At 52.9% G+C, this 16,680-nt stretch overlaps 1 protein-coding gene across 7 annotated transcripts in view; it reads left to right on the top strand.

Moving 5' to 3' along the window:
* The window catches only part of PEBP4 (phosphatidylethanolamine binding protein 4), an 80,778-nt gene that overhangs the window by 8,641 nt on the left and 55,457 nt on the right, over positions 1 to 16,680 (top strand). For 4 of the 7 annotated variants that reach the window (XM_052806504.1, XM_052806507.1, XM_052806505.1 and 1 more), the window contains exons 2-3: positions 1,363 to 1,508; positions 3,029 to 3,161. In XM_052806504.1, the coding sequence (XP_052662464.1) occupies positions 1,363 to 1,508; positions 3,029 to 3,161 (279 nt within the window). Of the gene's footprint in view, positions 1 to 184; positions 308 to 453; positions 530 to 1,362; positions 1,509 to 3,028; positions 3,162 to 16,680 lie in introns of those variants that run through there. The other 3 variants (XM_052806508.1, XM_052806509.1, XM_052806506.1) reach the window with 2 other exon arrangements.

Below are 16,680 nucleotides of genomic sequence, written 5' to 3'. Positions count from 1 at the left end.
GCCCCTAAACCTCCAGATCATTCCCAATACATTAATGTTTCTAATTAGTTAAGGCTGATGCCTTTTCTCTCCGTAATGACAGTGGCGCTAGTACTTACTCGTGTTCGCTCTGCGTGCCGGTACTTCATTATATAATGACACAGTATGTGTTCTAATACCTATTCCCAACTGACAGTGGGTTTTTTGCATATGCCTCATCCAGAACTGATTAGGCAATGGAGAAGACAGGCTAGTGCAAATAAATGTTTGGGTTGCATCCTTTCTAATTAGCTGGGAAGTTGCTAGTGCAGAGGGGAATTAGGACCAGGTGAGGACCCAGAGCCGATGGGTCAGTTGAAGAAGGTTGCTGTGGGATGAAAACCCATTGCCTGGTTTTGTGCTCCTTTTAGGGGATGAACTGCCCCTTCTGCGGGCTGTGTTTTCATCCCCAGTCCTTTCTTCCCTTCCCTCCAGGGAAACCATCTCCACGGCAACCTCAAACCTCCAGGCTCTGCCTCAGAGCTGCTCGCCCATCCCCAGGACCCGGTGGGTAAGTGCCTCGGCAGGGCCGGCCACGGTGGTCCTGGCCACCGGGTCCATCAGGCTGCTGCAGGCACCTCGCCGCAGCCCAGGGAGGTGAGGGGTGTGGGTACCTAAACCTCATACCCTGGCTCCCCTCATCCTGGGGGCTTGGCTTGTGCTTTGCACGGGCTTAAAAATGGGTGGTCGTGGCTGTCCTCCTGCAGGAAAAGCTCTGCCCTGGTTCTGGAGAGGGTGACTGGGTTCAAGGGTGCCGTTCTTCTGCAGGGGCTCTGCCTGGGGTCAGGGATGTGTTGGTCAGCGTGTCACGGCTGGTTGTGCATCCATCAGTAATGGTCTTGGTTAGACCGTGACCAAGCCTGATACCAATTTTTCATCTTTTCCATCACATTAGAGTCCTAGGGAGAGCGGCAGGGCCAGCACTGGTGGTGATCATAGCTGTGCTGGGCTGCCCAGCTTGTGATATCATATGTGCACATCCCTGGTGCCACACAGGAGGGTGGGAATGCGCCTTCCTTGTAGGTGGGCAGAAATGGGTCCTCTAAGCTGTAGGCTCTTGCTGTAAGCCCGCTGGGGACTTGGTGTTCCCTGGCACGGGGCAGCAGCAGGAAACACAGTTCATTTCTGGCATAGTTGGGATTAATGATGTGGAACTGGTGGAAGTGGAAAAAAAAAATGACGTGTAAGGATGGGTGTGCTTTGCCTGGAGCTGGTTTCTGGGAGGGGGGCTGAACTGGAGCATGGTGGTGGGGATGCTGTGGCTGCTTGCAGGTGCTGGGGGAGCGGTGCTGGGTCACAGCTCTGCCTGCGGGACCGACCCTCTCTGTCCCTCGGTCTCTGCAGGGCAGGATGAAGCTGCTGGGTGCCGTGTTGTTGGCTGCCAGCCTGCTTGGCACTGCTGCCCGGGGGGAGCAGTCCCCCTGGCCAGATGACCCTTTGCGGACCTGCTTCTTCCAGATGCTCAGCGGTGTGGATGGTGAATTCTGCAGGTGAGTGACTCCCTGTTGTCTCCTTTCTGAACTGCACCAGCCCTGGGTGGCCAGTCATGTGCTGCCCTTGCATGTCACCTCCTGGGACAGTTAATTCCAGTATCCCTTTTGCCAGGGCTATAAATATTAGTTGCTTTCTTCCTTTTGCCAGGAATCTGGGCCAGAGCAAAGCCGAGCAGTGCCTACATGCCCTGCAAGCTGAGATCTTGGTGTCTCTGGGCACCTCAAGTTGTTCCTTGGTCCATTTTGCAGCGTTTTTGAAGCAACTTCCAGAATCAGAGATGACAAATGTTTTCTGCAGAAAGTCTCAGAGGAAGGAGGCTACTTTAGGGAAAGTGCTAGAACAGGTCATCCCACAGACCTCAAAGCTCATCCTGCAGAGATGTTAATGCTTGAGGTGTGGGCATGGGAAGAGGAGGAAGCCTGGGGAGCTTCTCCTGGAGCTGCTAACAGGCAGTTTGCTGCTGTACCAGTCGGGGCCCCCAGCTGAACAGCCGCCAAATGCCCCCCTTTATCAAGTGTTTTAATACTGAAGGTCCTTGCCTTAAACTCTTGTTGCTGGAGATGGGAGGCAGGGCTGGGTGAGCAGAGGCACATGTGTGCCCCTTGCCTTTGGGGGCTTCTTAATATCCCACATTACTGGGAGCTTCTGCATCAAAAAATATCCTTTCTGCTACTTAGTTAACCAAAATGCTCTCTAAGTGTGAGCAACTTAAGCTTCTAGATTAAGGCAAGCGGGGGCTTCACTTGGCCCCAGCTTCCTCCCACAAACCATGAGTAGAAGCACCTTACTTTCAACTCTCAGCTTCCTCGGTGCAAGCCCCGTGCCGGTGCGGGCGTTTGCTCAGCAGCCTCTCGGGCTGCAGGATTTAAGGGTGACTCCTGTGAGGGTCAGGTCGGTGGCAGCTAATCTTCAGGGTGGCCTTGAGACTTGCTAGCCACACGCTGCGGTGACCTGACAGCTTGCCCTGGTGGCCCCTTTCTCTGTTAGATAATGCAGAAGGGGAAAGCACTCTGTGCAGAAGTCAGAGCTGGAGATATCTGACCTGTTATTGCTCTACCAGTGCCCAAAACACAGAGGAGACTTCTCCCTGCTTTCATATCGCAAGTGGGAGAAGGGGGTTCAGAGTTCAAATGGCTTGTCCAAGGCCGAGGGGGAGTAGGGGTAACTTTGCTCTCCAAGCCTTAGATTAACCCATATGGGCCATGATTTTTAAAGACTATAAAAAAATCCTGGAAATAATCTGAGTGTTGTGCTGAGGCATAATGAATGTTTAAAGTCTTGCTGCTGCTCGGGAGAGGGAGCACACCCCATGGCTATGTTACAGCATGGGAGGGTGCTTATCCTGGTGTACAAGGTGCCCAGCAAGTTGGATCCTGCATCTCCTGCCCAGCATTGCAATCGTAGCTCAAGCCTGGCTGGCAAGTGGCACTGATTCCCATCCCCTGGCACTAATTCCCATCCCCTGGATGGTGTGGTCCTACCCTACAAGCTCTTCTCTCCCCCTTTTTCTCCCCAGAGGGGATCTAGAAATTATCTACCCGGAGCTGGGTGACGTGAGCTGCGCTTACATCCCCAAGTGCCACCAGTACCGGTGGCGGATCAGCAGGGAATGGGGCAGCCCCCGCGTTCGGTACCCCCAGGCTGAGAAGGTGAGTCCCGAGTCGCGTCGCTCAGGGGTAGCTGCCTCTTCTCTGTGCTAATTAAAGGTGTAGCCAGATTGCAGGGGAGGAATTTGCTGGGAAAGGATTGCTTACACACGTGCGCGCTTGTACTTTGAGCCTGGCCTTGACACCCTGGCTGGGAGCTGGGCCAGGCAGGGACACCCAGTACCTACGCTTTGGGTGCTGGGGACGGCCCGGGGGGTTGTTCACCCTGTGTCATGTGCTGCCTGGCACCGCTGTCCCCGGGCCAAATTGCTATCAGCTACTCCAGTTGTGCTTGTTAAACTTTTGCCCGAAATCAGGGTGACTTTCCAAGTTGTGTGTTTTTGTTTTTTTTTTTTTTTCTCCATGCTTCCCCATTGTTTCAGGGTTTTGGTCTGAGGCTGAGCTGTGGGTAAACTGGATCTCCATAAATGTTGTGGGGTTTTGGTTTTTTTTTTTTGTTTGCTTTTGTTTTTTTTCCTACATTGTAGCAAAAATGGCTACAAAATTTGCACGCATAGATTTTTTAAAAAAAAAAATCTTTTTCTTTTTTTTTTTTGCAATTGCTTGTAAACTTTTTAAAGCAAACCCACGCTTTGGCTGGGTGTTTACATCCCTAGCTGGCGCTTGCAGAAACCGGATTAATTAATCCGACGAGCTCCCGCGCAGTGCAGGGGCTGCAGGATTTGTAATGCGGGGTTGGTGGGGGGGTGGTAATGGGGTGGGGTGGGGGGGGAGCCCCGTCCCTGCTGGGTGCCCCCCCCTTTCCCGGAGCTGCGGTTCCCGCTCGCTGCCGCCGGGTGGCAGCATTGAACTTCCCGAGTCCCGGCACTGGGAGCACTGGGAGCCGCTGGGCCACCTCCTGGGTGCTCCCCCCCCCGCCAGTTCTGGGTGTGGGGGGGTACCTTGGGTAGAAGAGGAGAAGGACAAGTGGGGTGTTGTGTGTGGGTCTTTGCTGGGTGTCAGGGTGGCATCCTGCACCCCGCGGTGTCCCGCTGGGACCTGCCCAGTTTGGGGACCACGGCCCTTCGGAGGATGCGGTGGCATCAGCTGGGAGGGGAGACCTTGTCCCCAAGTTCCCAGGGTGATCCTTGTCAGCACCCCGATAACTGCCATGTGCAGTTCCCCCCCCCATTAGCTCCAACCCCGGCAGCTGCGGACGCTGCAGCCTTAGCTAATAAGGGAGAAACTCGGCTCTTGTGCGTCTTGGCTTTTCCTTGATGTGTTAAGAATCAGTTTTTCTGGCTGCTTCATCGCCGTCTGGAAAGTCTCTTCCCCCTGTTGATCACATGGTTTGAAGTATAACTTTCTCTTAAAGATGTCTGATTCTTCCAAAAAAATCATCTTCCCTGGCAGAGGATGCCATACATAAAATCATCTATCGCTTGTGCGTTGCTTTCCAGTAGTTTGAAATCTCCCAGGCATGTAGGCAGTTGTTTTTCTTTTTATTTTTGTCCTGGAAAGCAAACCATGGCAGAAAGAAGGGAAGGGACTTGGCTGTGGTGATACCTACCGGTGGGTGCTGCTTTGTCCAGTAAACGACGCTGCCCACTGTGGGAAGGATTTGGGGGATAAGCGGAGCCAGACCCTTGCCCGGCTGTGCTGGGGGGATGCAGGCTTTGCACTTTGAACCTGAAAACAAGAGCAGACGAGCGAACCTGCCGAGGCTGGGCTTGGGACCTGGCTACGTGTGTCACTTGTGCACGTTTATTTTGGGATGGGATGCCAGCTGTGGCACTGGGGGGTGGGCAGGTGGCCGAGGGTCTGCAGCTCCTGCTGGCATCAGGGCTGGCTGATGGCTCATCTCCGCTGGCGGATTTGGCACCGTTTCTTTCCAAGACAACTCGGCACATCTTGCGCTGAGGTGGCATCTGAGGACACGGGCCTCACCGCTTCCCTTGGTTTGCATTTATTCTCTCCTCCGGCCTTCGCCAGAAACACGTCCCCAGCTCCGCACAGCCGGGAGGCTTCCAGCTTTTGCAGCGTGCAAACTGGTGATTTCAACTGGGGCAAGGGGCTGGATGGCCTTAAATCGGTTGCAGAGAACCGGCTCCAAATTGCCTCAGGCTTTCTCTATAGGAATATATATGTATTTCTTACTCCTGAACCTGTAAGGATGCTTTGGGATAATATTTTTCCCCCCAAAATCACCCCAAAGTGAGTGGTAACAAGAGTTGCCTCATTCTGTGCTGGGGCCCAAGGTGTGCACAGGCAACAGGGTTGCTTTTTATGGTTTATGATGGGATTTCTAAGGTCAGGAAACTGGATTATTTTTTATTCCCAAGTGAGAATGGGAAACCTCACTTTGCTAAAGTTATCTCCACCTATACATGATGCTTCTCAGCACAGCGGGGTGCTAAGGCCCTACCGAGGCTCAGGGATCTTGTGGATGGAGTGGTGAGAGATGGGCTGGGTAAAGGGCTGGCTACACTTTTTCTGTCAAAATCGGTGGCAGAAATACTCGGGGTTTGAGTATGAAAACTTGTGTAGGAAGTGTCTGCTTTCTGTGGAACACTTTGTCTCTTCAAGAAAAACAACCACCAAAAAAGCCAAATGCGGAGTGTTTGTTTTTATCTCCAGAAATATTTATCAGTTTTCTGAGCGGGGGGGACAGGATATTTCCCATCCTTGTTCCAGATACTGGTAACGGGTCTGGCGGGGGCCACATTTCGCCCTGCCTGTGCCCCAGGTCTCTGCTCGCAGCCTCGATGCTCCTTGGTGAAGGCGATGTCGATGTGTTTGTGGGTGAAGGTCCTTAAAGTGTGGTGGCATCTTGCAAAGCTGAGCTTTGATAGGCATCTACCGCTGCTTGGCCTGGGGGACTTTAATACATCATCTGGTGTGTGTTTATAGGGTTTTTAATATCCATTGACGCTTATCCACTTTAGGCATTGGGGCATCGCAGCCCGGCAGCCAGCTTTATCAAACATCACTCTTACTTCCCAAAAGACCCATTTTTGACTGTTTTTTGGTGCAACAAAGGCAGCCGTTAGATCTGGCTGCTATTGCTGTGAGCAGGCAAAGGAATAAGAGATGCATTGCCAGACACAGGAGGCTGGTGACTGATGGTTTGGGTACCCTGGAAACCCTTTAACTGCTCGGCACAGATATGCAAACCTGCTGCATGCATGGCTTGGGCACGTGGGGAGCGTCTGTCCCCCAGCCCTGTGCTGGAGCAGAGCAGCCAGTTGGTCCATCCTGGTGTTGCGGAGGTCTGGGTGGGTGTGGGATGCCGCCCTGCGATGCCGAGGATGCCCGGTCCTTGCTGGGAGACCCCTCTGAGCATCGGATAACTTGCTCTGCAGGCATCCCATGCAGCCTTTGCATACCAAATGCAGCTGTTAAAGTATCTGTCGGCATCTTCCCGAAAACCCTGGCAGAGGAGCTGCTGCCAGGCCCTTTCCCAGGCCGAGGAGGAAGCAGGAGCAGTGGAGAACATCTGGATAGATGGGAAATGCACCCTCCTTGTCCTGCCTCAATATTGCTTTGCTCAACCAAAAATAAATTGGAAAAGAAAATTGGACATTGCATCAATTTGGGGCAAGTTTATAAATTCTGCAGCTAAGCAATCCCAATAGAAAATGATAGATCGCCAGTGAGCACGCAGCCCCTGCCGTGATGTATAGTCGCATTAGCCGAAACGCCGTTACATGATTCTGTTTTATTACCACTGTTGGTGGCAGACAGAAAAACAGATTACGCTTGAGATCAAATCGATAGGAACTTTATTTACTGGCCTTTTAAAAACATATTTCTGCACTTTATAAAAACATACGGTAGATGCTATTGATAGAACTTGTCTGCTTGTTAAAAAGCAATTTACCTGCCGCGATGTTCTAAACTTGCAGTTTACGGCACTACCTTTTACCTGCTCTTCCAGATTCATTTTCATCACAGGGTTTGACAACTTCCTTAGAGGTTTCTTCGGGCTGTGCCATTGCTCCTTGAGGCTGGGGGTAAGGGGTAGGACTTGCTCTCTGGCCGAGGGGCCAGATGTCTCAAAGTGCTTTTCTCAGGGTTCCTACCTCAAACTGAACTTTTTTAAACTTAAATGGTTTTTGTAAGAACCCTCTCCTGTCCAAACCAGTCTGAGAAGACAACTTGCGCATCCATGAGCTACAGCTTCTTTCTGCAGCTGTACAGCTCGCCACCTTTCCTCTGCTCTTTTAAGAATTGTACATTTTCATAGTATCTTATTTAAAACCATCTCCATGGCAGAATGAGCTGGAGCTGAAAAGACAGCTGGAAAAGCCCCCCAGCCATGCAAACCATGGGATGATGCCTTCACTGGTCACATCAGGCTTAACGCAGCAGTGGCTGCGTGTGCTCTTTGTGCCTAAACCTGTAACCAGCACCTTGGGGTGCTGCTCTGGGGCTGGAAAGCCAGGGTCCTGCCTGTGCCCGGGGTGAAGGGCAGGAGAATGAGCCTCTCCCAGGAGCGTGGGTCATGCCCGGAGTCCGTGGTTAAGTCCGCTTGCTGGTTACGCCGTGGCCTTGGCCCTGACTCTTCCCCCTTTTGTGAACACTTGGTGGCCTGGTTGGGGACAGCCCTGATTTATAAAGGCTTCTGTGCTCTAGGGTCTGGGGCTCGTTATTTGGAAAATTACTTGTATGAGGAAATTCATTAGCTTTTAACAAAAGGAGGAGAAGGTCTGCTTAATATCCTAATTGGGATGTGCTCTAGTTGTGTCAGGTGGTGATTTGCAGCTGTTTGGAAGAGGGGGCTTTTGAGTGGCACTCAGGTTAAATTCAAGACTCATTAAAGAAGATGGTTTTACGCAGAAGATTCCTGACAGTTTGTGTATCCTCGTTGGCTCGTGGAACCGTCTGGGGTTAAGGAGACACCAGCATGTTTTTTTTCCTCAATCCTGTCTGGGCTACTTAAAAAACAATGGCCCAACATTCCTTCCTGATGCTGTCAGCCAGATATTATGGGGATTAGCCCAAGCCCCTGGTGACGAACCCCTCCCTTTTGCCCTGCTGGAGCTGATGCTGGTTTGGGTTCCCATGCCCTGGGACCGTGCCGTGGCATACCAGCATCCCTGACTTCAGAGGAGTGCCAGCCCAGCGGCTCCCCGGCGCCTGGGATCGTCCCGGTTTTGCAGCGACTTCTGAGCAGAGGGGTTGGTGTGAGGCCTGCGAGCTACCAAAAAGCCTCTTTGAGGGCTTAAGTGTGGGGTGTTAAAGCAAAAAAAAAAAAAAAAAAAAAAGTGCTGCAGGCTCTTCTGTGCTGCATCAGCCCTGTCCTCTGCTAACCCATTCCCAGGCAGGACCACGCAGGGTCTGGCACGCTGCGAACATCTCTGCTTTGGTCGAGGTTTGCGTGGCAGAGCTGGTTTGGGATGCAATCCCCTCCACGCACCTCCGAGCAAAGCACCGCTTTACTTTCTGTGCCTCTTGGGCTGCAGGAGGTCTTCCCGGGAGAGCATCCTTGATGGAAAGCACTGGAGAAGTGCGGGGTGTTATTCCATGATGGGCCCTTGCCCCACCGGAGGGGACCGATGGGACAGCTGGTGCCACATGTGATGAGAGCCTCTTTCCATGAGCAATCTTGGCAGAAATGTCACTTCGCATCTTTTTCATTACCTACACGTTTGCTGGACATTTAACCATCCTGGACAAATAACATTCTCCTCTAGGCAGAAGGACAGGCTTCAGAGATGGCAAGAACCTACAGGTCATCAAGTCTGTCCTCATCATTGCTTCTGTATTGGCATCCACGCGTGTGCGGGACAGACACTTGTGCCTATTTCAACAGCAAAATGTTTGAAGCAGCTGATGATTTTACTTTGATCCCTGTAAACACTATACAGTAATCAAAGTTTAAGTTGCTTTGGATGAAATAATTGCTTAACAATCATATAAGACAAAGTGATTCAACAAATGACAATTAGGACTTGTGATATACAGAACAGATGCATTCAGTGTACCATATTATAATGTGCTAATACAAGATTGACAGCACAATAATAGGAGAGAACAGCCACTCAGCCTATAATTCGAAACCAAATGTGAGGCTGTCCACAGAGCTCAAATCCTAACAGGCTGTAAAATTAGAGGTAAGAAGGCACAAGTTTCACAAAGACTCATTAGCAGGTTGGCTGTGAATTTCCAAGGGGGGGGGGCAGAAATTTCCTGCTGGAGAATTACTTGTAGGCTGCGATGCAAAGCGGGGAGAGAGGGAACCTCAACCTCCTCATGTCTATATGTTGGGAAGGGAGTAACCTATATCTCCTTGGTCTCAAACAGGCGGTAGCTGGTGCTGTTCCCCATTAAGACGCAGGTTTTGGAGCGGAGGGTTGCTGCTGTGCCGTGGCAGCATCCGTGTCCTGGTGCCAGGGGATCGGATGCATCAGACAGCGTTACTGTACAGCACGGATACGTGAACCAGACAGTGGTGTTAAGGACCAAATGAAATTAAGACTGATATGAACACGGAGGTCTAATGGGCGTTCCCCATGGGACTTGGGCACTTCCCAAGCCCTAAATGATACTGATGGGTGACAGGGGCACCCTTTAGCCCTGTCCATGGCAATTAAGGCAGCTGGCTTGTGCTTGCTCTTCTCTTTGGGTAAATCAAGAGATGGGGACATGTGCAGGAGTGGAGGCTGTCAATCTCTAATGCCCTGCGTGAGCGGGGAGCAGGCTGGTATGTGCAGAGGCAGGAGCTGGGGTCTGCCCTCCCCAAACCCCCCCACGGGCTGGAGGCACCGTGCGATGTGCTTGCTGCGTGTGCTGCTCTCTCTTTCTAGAGCTGCTTTGGAGCCAAAGAGATCAAAGGAGCTAATATTTTCAGCTCTGGTGACAAAACAGACTTCAGCTCGTCTTGTACTTTACACACACCGTGCACTTATTCCACTAACATATAATTTTATCATGTTTTATTATTAAATAAACATGCCAGAAAATATACTTTTTGTGTGTGGGGGAGGATGAAAAGGTTTGGTAATTAAAACTTCTATCCATCAACGCTTAACTCCAAGAGATAATTGTGTTGCTTCTGCAGATGTATACCTTGTATTGAATCACCCAGTTTTGTGTTAAAATCAGAGCCGGTGCTCGTGTGCGTGTAGAGCTGGGACGTGCCATGGGCTGTACGGGATCCCAGCGGGAATGTCCAGGGGAGTGTGTGATCATGCACTGGCCAAGGAGTTGGAAATTCAGCTTTTTGTCTCTGTGGTGCCGGTTTAGTGCACGGGCAAGTCCCTGCCATCACGGGGCACCTTTGTAACCACTTTGTTTTTAACCCATTAATCCGAAAGCTGCAGTGATGCACCCGTTGGGTAGGTCTGTTGTAAAGAAATAGATTTCTTTTTTTAATTATTTTTTTTATTGCAAAGCCAACCTGCATTGTAGAAGCAGATGCCCCTATTGAAAATAACCTAATTTTTTTTTTTCCCCCACCCCGTGTTTGGGATTTTCCCGGGATGCTCTGGGTGCTGGCCGCAGCCTGAGCTGTCCTGTGATGGATGCTGGCGTGGGTGTCGGGCACTCGGGGTTTAAGAGCCTTAGCTGGCGTGACACTAGAGAAAAGGCTGCAAAGCTCGGCCCTCCCCTTGTTTAAACTCCCTACCCCTTTTATTTTTGAGGAGGCCCTTAGGAAGTGCTGCCCCCACAAAATGCGAAGCCGGAGCTAGATGCTAAAGCTGGTCTGAGGTTTCAAAGTCAGATTCAACACCGCGGTCGATGGCAGATCAATGAGCCCTGAGGTGAGGTGTCAAGCTTACTGCATCTCCTGCCATCCCCAGGACCTGCCTTGATGTTTCAAAAGATATTAGCGGCGTTTTGGGTGGGCAGGAGGGTTTATAGCAGGAGGCAGGCACCTCCAGATGCTCCTGCCACTTGTGCCTTGAAAATTGAGTTTGTGGGGTCTGAAATCATGTTTAATCAGGGGTTGAGCTGGGCACAGCTCCCCTGCACCCTCCTCAGCATCTCCGGGTGCTGCTGGCACCGACTCCATGGTGGGTTGGTACCCAGAGGGGAAAACATCCCTCCTGCCTCCCTGCCACTGCTGCACCTCGTTTGCTGTAACGAGGAGCAAACTTGCCTGGAACAGGGATGCTGTGCAAAGCCAGGCACGCTCCTGCCCCGCAGCTCCGGCCTTGGAGCTTGTTGGGGCTGGGAAAGACTCCGGGGCCGGATTTGGCAGCGGGTCGGGTGTATTTGGTGTGGGGGGGTCTCTGCTCCATCACCCTGCTCTTTGCAGAGGGGCCTGGGTGCAGGCGGGCTCTTGTGGGTCACGCTGGGATGTGTTGCTGAGCACGTGGATGAAAAAGCCGTGAAGGGTGCTGGTGGTTTTGATCCGGGAGGAGGGGGAGAGCCAGGAGGAAAGGAAAAAGACAGCATCTCCTATCCCCTCTCCGGCATCTGGGAGGGCTTGAGCCTGCTCTGGGCTCAATTTTGGCACCGGAGGTCATTGATGCCCTTCAGCCCATCGAGGTGCAGCCCTCACCAGGTCCCTTTTCTGCAGGGAAACCCACTCCATCCTGCTTCCCTGCTCCGGCTGCGCTTCCCGAGCATCACCTCCCGCTTGGGACAACGTGCCAGGGAGCTCAGCCTCGCCGCCGGGCTCTGAGCCGCAGCATCCAGAGAAACCATCCCTGGGAGCCTTCCTCCCCTGCAGCATCTTCCCCGGTGCCTCCTCGCCAGCACAGGAGCTTTTTCCACAGCTGAGTAAATTTTCCTAATTCGGGGGTTCCTTCCTGCGCTGTAACAACCCCGAGCTCGTCTGCCTCTTTCCAGCTGCCAATCTGCGGCAGAAATTTCCCCCTTTTTCCTGGCGGAGAGGAGGGGGACGGGGGATCTCGGTTATACAAGCTGGGGTTGGGGCGACTATTTTGGATCCCTCCTTCCTGCCTCCAAATTGCAGCTTCGAATGTGACAAGTTACAAAACACTTGAGTCATTTCTCTCTCTCGCGCGCTGCCTTTTCCCCCACAAGGAGAAGCTTGTTCGGGTTTGGGTTGTTTTATATGGAGAAAAAAAAAAAAAAAAAAAAAATGGGGGGAAAAGGCGGCTCCCTGCCTTCCCCCCCACCCCGGGCGGCTGCGTGCAGCCCACACGCAGGGTAACTCTGAGCACTGTTTATGTAAGCTGCTCATGTTCTGCTGAGCTGCAGCGAGAGCTGTTGTCAATTCAGAGGAAAACCCACGTCTGCCCACGTAGGATCTCCCGAGCAGGGTTGTGTAACGGGGAACCAGGCAGCCGCGCTGTGCCGGGGGGCTGCCGTGCGATGCCGGGGTAGGAGGGGGGGCTCAGGAGATCCTGCTTGGGGGATATCTTGGCTATCTGGGGGCAAAGGGGCGGAAAAAGTCCATAGTGCTGGGAAAAAAAAGTCCATCTGCTTGGATGTGCCGCGGGGAGAGGAGGCAGCTCGGGTACCCGCTGCCGCCGCTGCATCTCCCGAGGGGTTTGGGGATGCTCGGGAGGTCCTGTCCCGGGCTGGCCCCGCGGGTCGGCACGCGTGCGTCCGAGCGCGCACAGCGTGTTTGAAACTAATCGAGTCATCGGGTGACTTCCAGCATCTCTCTTGCTTGGGGTCTTGGAAGCCAAGGGACTTTTCCGGTAGGTGAGATTCGGTGCCGGACTTGAGGAAAATATTTGCGATGTCTTCGGAGCCCCTCGATGGAGCGGGCGGCTTGATCCTGAGCTCATGGGACTGGCGCGCTGCCCTCTCCGGCAGGCGAGCAAAGCCCATGTTTGCCACTGTCACCAGTGGTTTTGCACCGATGGTCTTAATAGCTGGGGGGGGGTTTGCATCCATCGCTACAAAAAGGCTCCGCTATGCCCCTGTATGGGGAGGGGGCCGTGCATTATCATTTCAATGGTTCTTTACATAAATACGGAAGAAGAAGAAAAGCTGGTGGCTTGTGTTGCTCCCAGCCTCTGCGAAACACTATCTCGGTTATCGGATTTGAGTTCTTTGCAGCGTTACATTTTTATACATATTTATTCATGCAGAACAGAGGCGCCGAGCGAGTCGCCCTGCCACGGGGCTGCTGGGTGCACTGCTATACATAAGAATGCACCTTCATTTACATCCTCACTACTTCCCCACAATTGAACTATGTGGGTTATTTTTATTCCTCATGTGTATTTTTTTTTTAAAGGTGGGGGAAGTGTAAGAGCCAAAAAAACCCACCTCTAAATTCACTTTTTTTCCTTCTATTAAAATTTCCCCTCCTGAATTTTTATAAGCCATAGAAATGAGGTACATGAGTGAGTTCCACTGGAGGGGAGAGATGAGGCCCGGGGATGAGGGGGAGGAATGCGTTTTGGGGCAAAGAGTAAGTTTATAACTATTTTTCTCTTAACCGGAGCACTTAGCTGCACTGCAAGCCATTCATCTTCTGATTTAATAACTCATTCTCCTTGCACGGAGACGGGGTATTATATTCCTGGATATTGCTTTTCTAGGTATCAAGTATCAAAGACGAATCCACATTTTCTAATAAAATACATTTTCATTGTAATTGAAATAATAATTTTCTGCTCCTTGCTTTTCCCTTTATTTTGAGTACTAGAGCTCTCCTTCCCCCAAGTCCCTCTTTCTGGCCTGACATTTATTTATTTCCCTTCCCAAGTGACGCTTTTGGCGCTGGCAATACAAACTCCCTCGTTTTCCCCCGTCCTGGGGGTGCTCGTGCGATAGGAGAAGTGCCGCTCTTTCCCTTGGGCCGCCTCTAATCAAATAATAACTCAGATGTTATATTATAGGTAACATATTTTGCATCCAGGGGGTCTCCCCTGTTGCAGGGGCTGATGCACAGTCGGGGTGCCAGGGGGTACCAGCCAGCTCAGGGGCTTTTTCTGACCATTTCACCCTCGGTTGACACTTTATTAGCAGCAACTCATCCCCTGGAGCAAGCGTTTCCCCGTGCAGCAGCTTGTGCCCAAAGTCCCTTCTCCCTCTGGGGTGTGATGAGTTTGCGGGGCCTCGAGGAAGGGCCAGGGCAGGCAGGTCCCGGTGAGGCGGGTGTATTTGTGGTCGTGGAGGGTTTTCTGGGAGCAGAGGGAGCTCTTGGCTCACGGCTCTGCCGCTTCCCGCGCCGCTTCGCTGGGGTTAATATCCTTAAACAAAACTTCTCCCTTTCATGTTCTGCTCGCCTGACTGTCTCTTAACTAATCATTTGATCTCAGCATCTCCGCGAGAAGGTTCAGAGCCTGATCAGAAATTAATGGGAAGGAGGAATTAAGCAGCGGATCAAAGTGGCCGCGTCGCGGGCTGCGGTTCGGGGCTGAAAGCAGGGGTGGCCGGCGGGGTGACGGGTGTCCTGATGGCGGGGGGGGGGACACGGGATGCTCGGGGACAGCAGCTCTTCGTGCTCTCGGTCCGGCACAGCCCCGGTGCTGCTGCAGGAAAGCAGCAAGCTGCAACCCCCGTGCAAAGGGTCTTTGCACCGCTGCAAGCGGCCATCACCCTTGCGCCAGGCCTGGTGTCGGTGCATCGAGGGGCTCGTAGCCGTCTCCGGAGTTTTTCTCGCGTTTGAGGATGCTGCAGGCAGTCGCGCTCCCCGCAGCGCCGGAGCCCACGTACGTGTGACAGGAATTCCCTCATTAAACAAATATTTGGCGAGTGGGAGGAGGAGGAGAAGCGGCAACGCTGCCGAGCCCCCCGCGACGCTGCAGCCCCCCGCGACGCTACCCGGCCCCTTCCCAGGCACACGGCAGCCGGGAGGGAGGGCGATGCCAGAGCAAAATGAACCTGGGGCTGGGGGGCATGGCATCGCACCCACCAGGTTTGCAAAAGCAGAGCTTTTCTCTGCTAAAACTCTTGTAATTCTTACTACGCTGCATGGACCCGGCTGCTTTTTTTGGGGCGATGAGCCAGGGCGGCAGCGGGAGGGCACATGCCGGCCACATGGGTTGGGATTCGGTTGCTGCTCGGGGTTTTGCCTCTGGTTTTCTCTGCAGCTGCTGGGCTTTGTCCCGTCCCTCTGGGAACCGCTGCTCCCGGGAGATCTCCCTTTTCAAGGGGGTAGGTCGCACGCAGTCGATGGATTTGCCAGATTTCCTCCAGCTGGAGTGAAAAGCCTGGGAATTTGAGTGGAAATCTGGCCGTGAGGAAGAATAAGGACTCTTGGCATTTGGGGGAGCAGATCAACTTGGCCGGTGTCGCTGGCTGCTCCTGGCCACCTCTGGGCTGATGCTCTGAGTTCAGCCTCTCCCAGGTCATCTGTGAGATGAGCCAGCCCGGGCTCAGCTGCCGACAGAGCGGGACACCGGAGCTGACCCGAGCACCGGGAGCCGCAGCCCTGCTGACCTGGCACCTTTCCCCATTGAAAAGGGAAGGCAGGCTTGGAAAATAGTGCTTTTGCCACCTTTTGGTCTTCTCTTGCTGGAATGTCATTGCAGATGCCACTCACTGCTGTTTGGTGGCAGGGACCTGCCGGCGCCGAAGGGGAGATGCTCCTGGGGAGATGGTCCTGGAGCGCATCATGTGCAGAGCTGCTCCATCCCCTGAAATGACTGCAGCCTTCATGTACTTGGTTTTCCCAGCAAAGATCCAGTAATTGGGAGAGGGATAGCTACAGGTGGACGAGTACGGGGGATTCCTGCGGGACCCCTGCCCAGGCGATGTGACCCACATCCCCCCCAGGCAGCCGGCAGCGGCTGCGCTCAGAGTCTGACCCCCAAGGGACGCTGCCTTTCCAGGAAAATGCTTTATCAAACCTCAACCTTGAGTCCTTTAATTATCAGCATCCAGGGTATAAATTGCACAAGCACTTGAGGACTGTTCTCAGCAAGGGCCTGAGGCCACGGGGCAGGGCTGCGGCCGAGGTGCTGGGCAAATGGCTCCTGCCTCTGTTGTACCCCTCTCCTTTGCACACCCAGCTGCATTTCAGCACACACACACACACACTGGTATGTAAAAAAAAGTTCCTCCAGGAGGGAAACATGCAATTAAAATATCACCACCACACACACACACACAAAAAAACCCCCCAAAACCTGTGGCAGTCTCCAAACAGTGAATTAAATAAGGATGAAAGGCAAATGCTAGCTCTGGCAAAACCCTAGGAAAGGAGCCATCAGCTATCCGCATCGTCCTGGGATTTCAAACCACGCCAATGAAATTTGGCCGCTTCATTTCATTCACTGTCAATCAGCGTCGCTGCTACTGATGCTTCCTCCTCTTTTTATATCCCCCGTTTCTTTTGGCGATGCCCAGAGCTCAGTTGTATCCCAGCCAGGCAGCCCTCATCACCAAGCGATTAAATCATCATAAAAAAAAAAGGAGAGACGTCGCTTCTCAGACATAATAGTAAAAAGGGGGCGGTGGGGGGGACGACGGCTCCGGGTCTATTTCTGCTCTGATATGTCCTGGCGCCGACGGCGTGCGTTCCCCAGCCACCGCGCGATGCTGAGCCGTGCCGGCGGTTCACCTGCTGCAGATGGCAAAATGTGATGTGCAGAGAGACCTCTCGCACCGCGCTGGGTTTCCGTGAGATCCCAAAGCCCCCCAGCTCTGGGGGACCGGTCCCGCTACGATGCCGGACTAGGGTCACCGGTCTCCCATGAGCTTT

This window comes from Harpia harpyja, chromosome 13 (assembly GCF_026419915.1).
Source record: "Harpia harpyja isolate bHarHar1 chromosome 13, bHarHar1 primary haplotype, whole genome shotgun sequence".
In the NCBI taxonomy this organism is placed as follows: Eukaryota; Metazoa; Chordata; class Aves; order Accipitriformes; family Accipitridae; genus Harpia; species Harpia harpyja.
The sequence above is the reverse complement of the archived record's forward strand: the minus strand, read 5'-3'. Positions and strand labels throughout refer to the sequence as shown.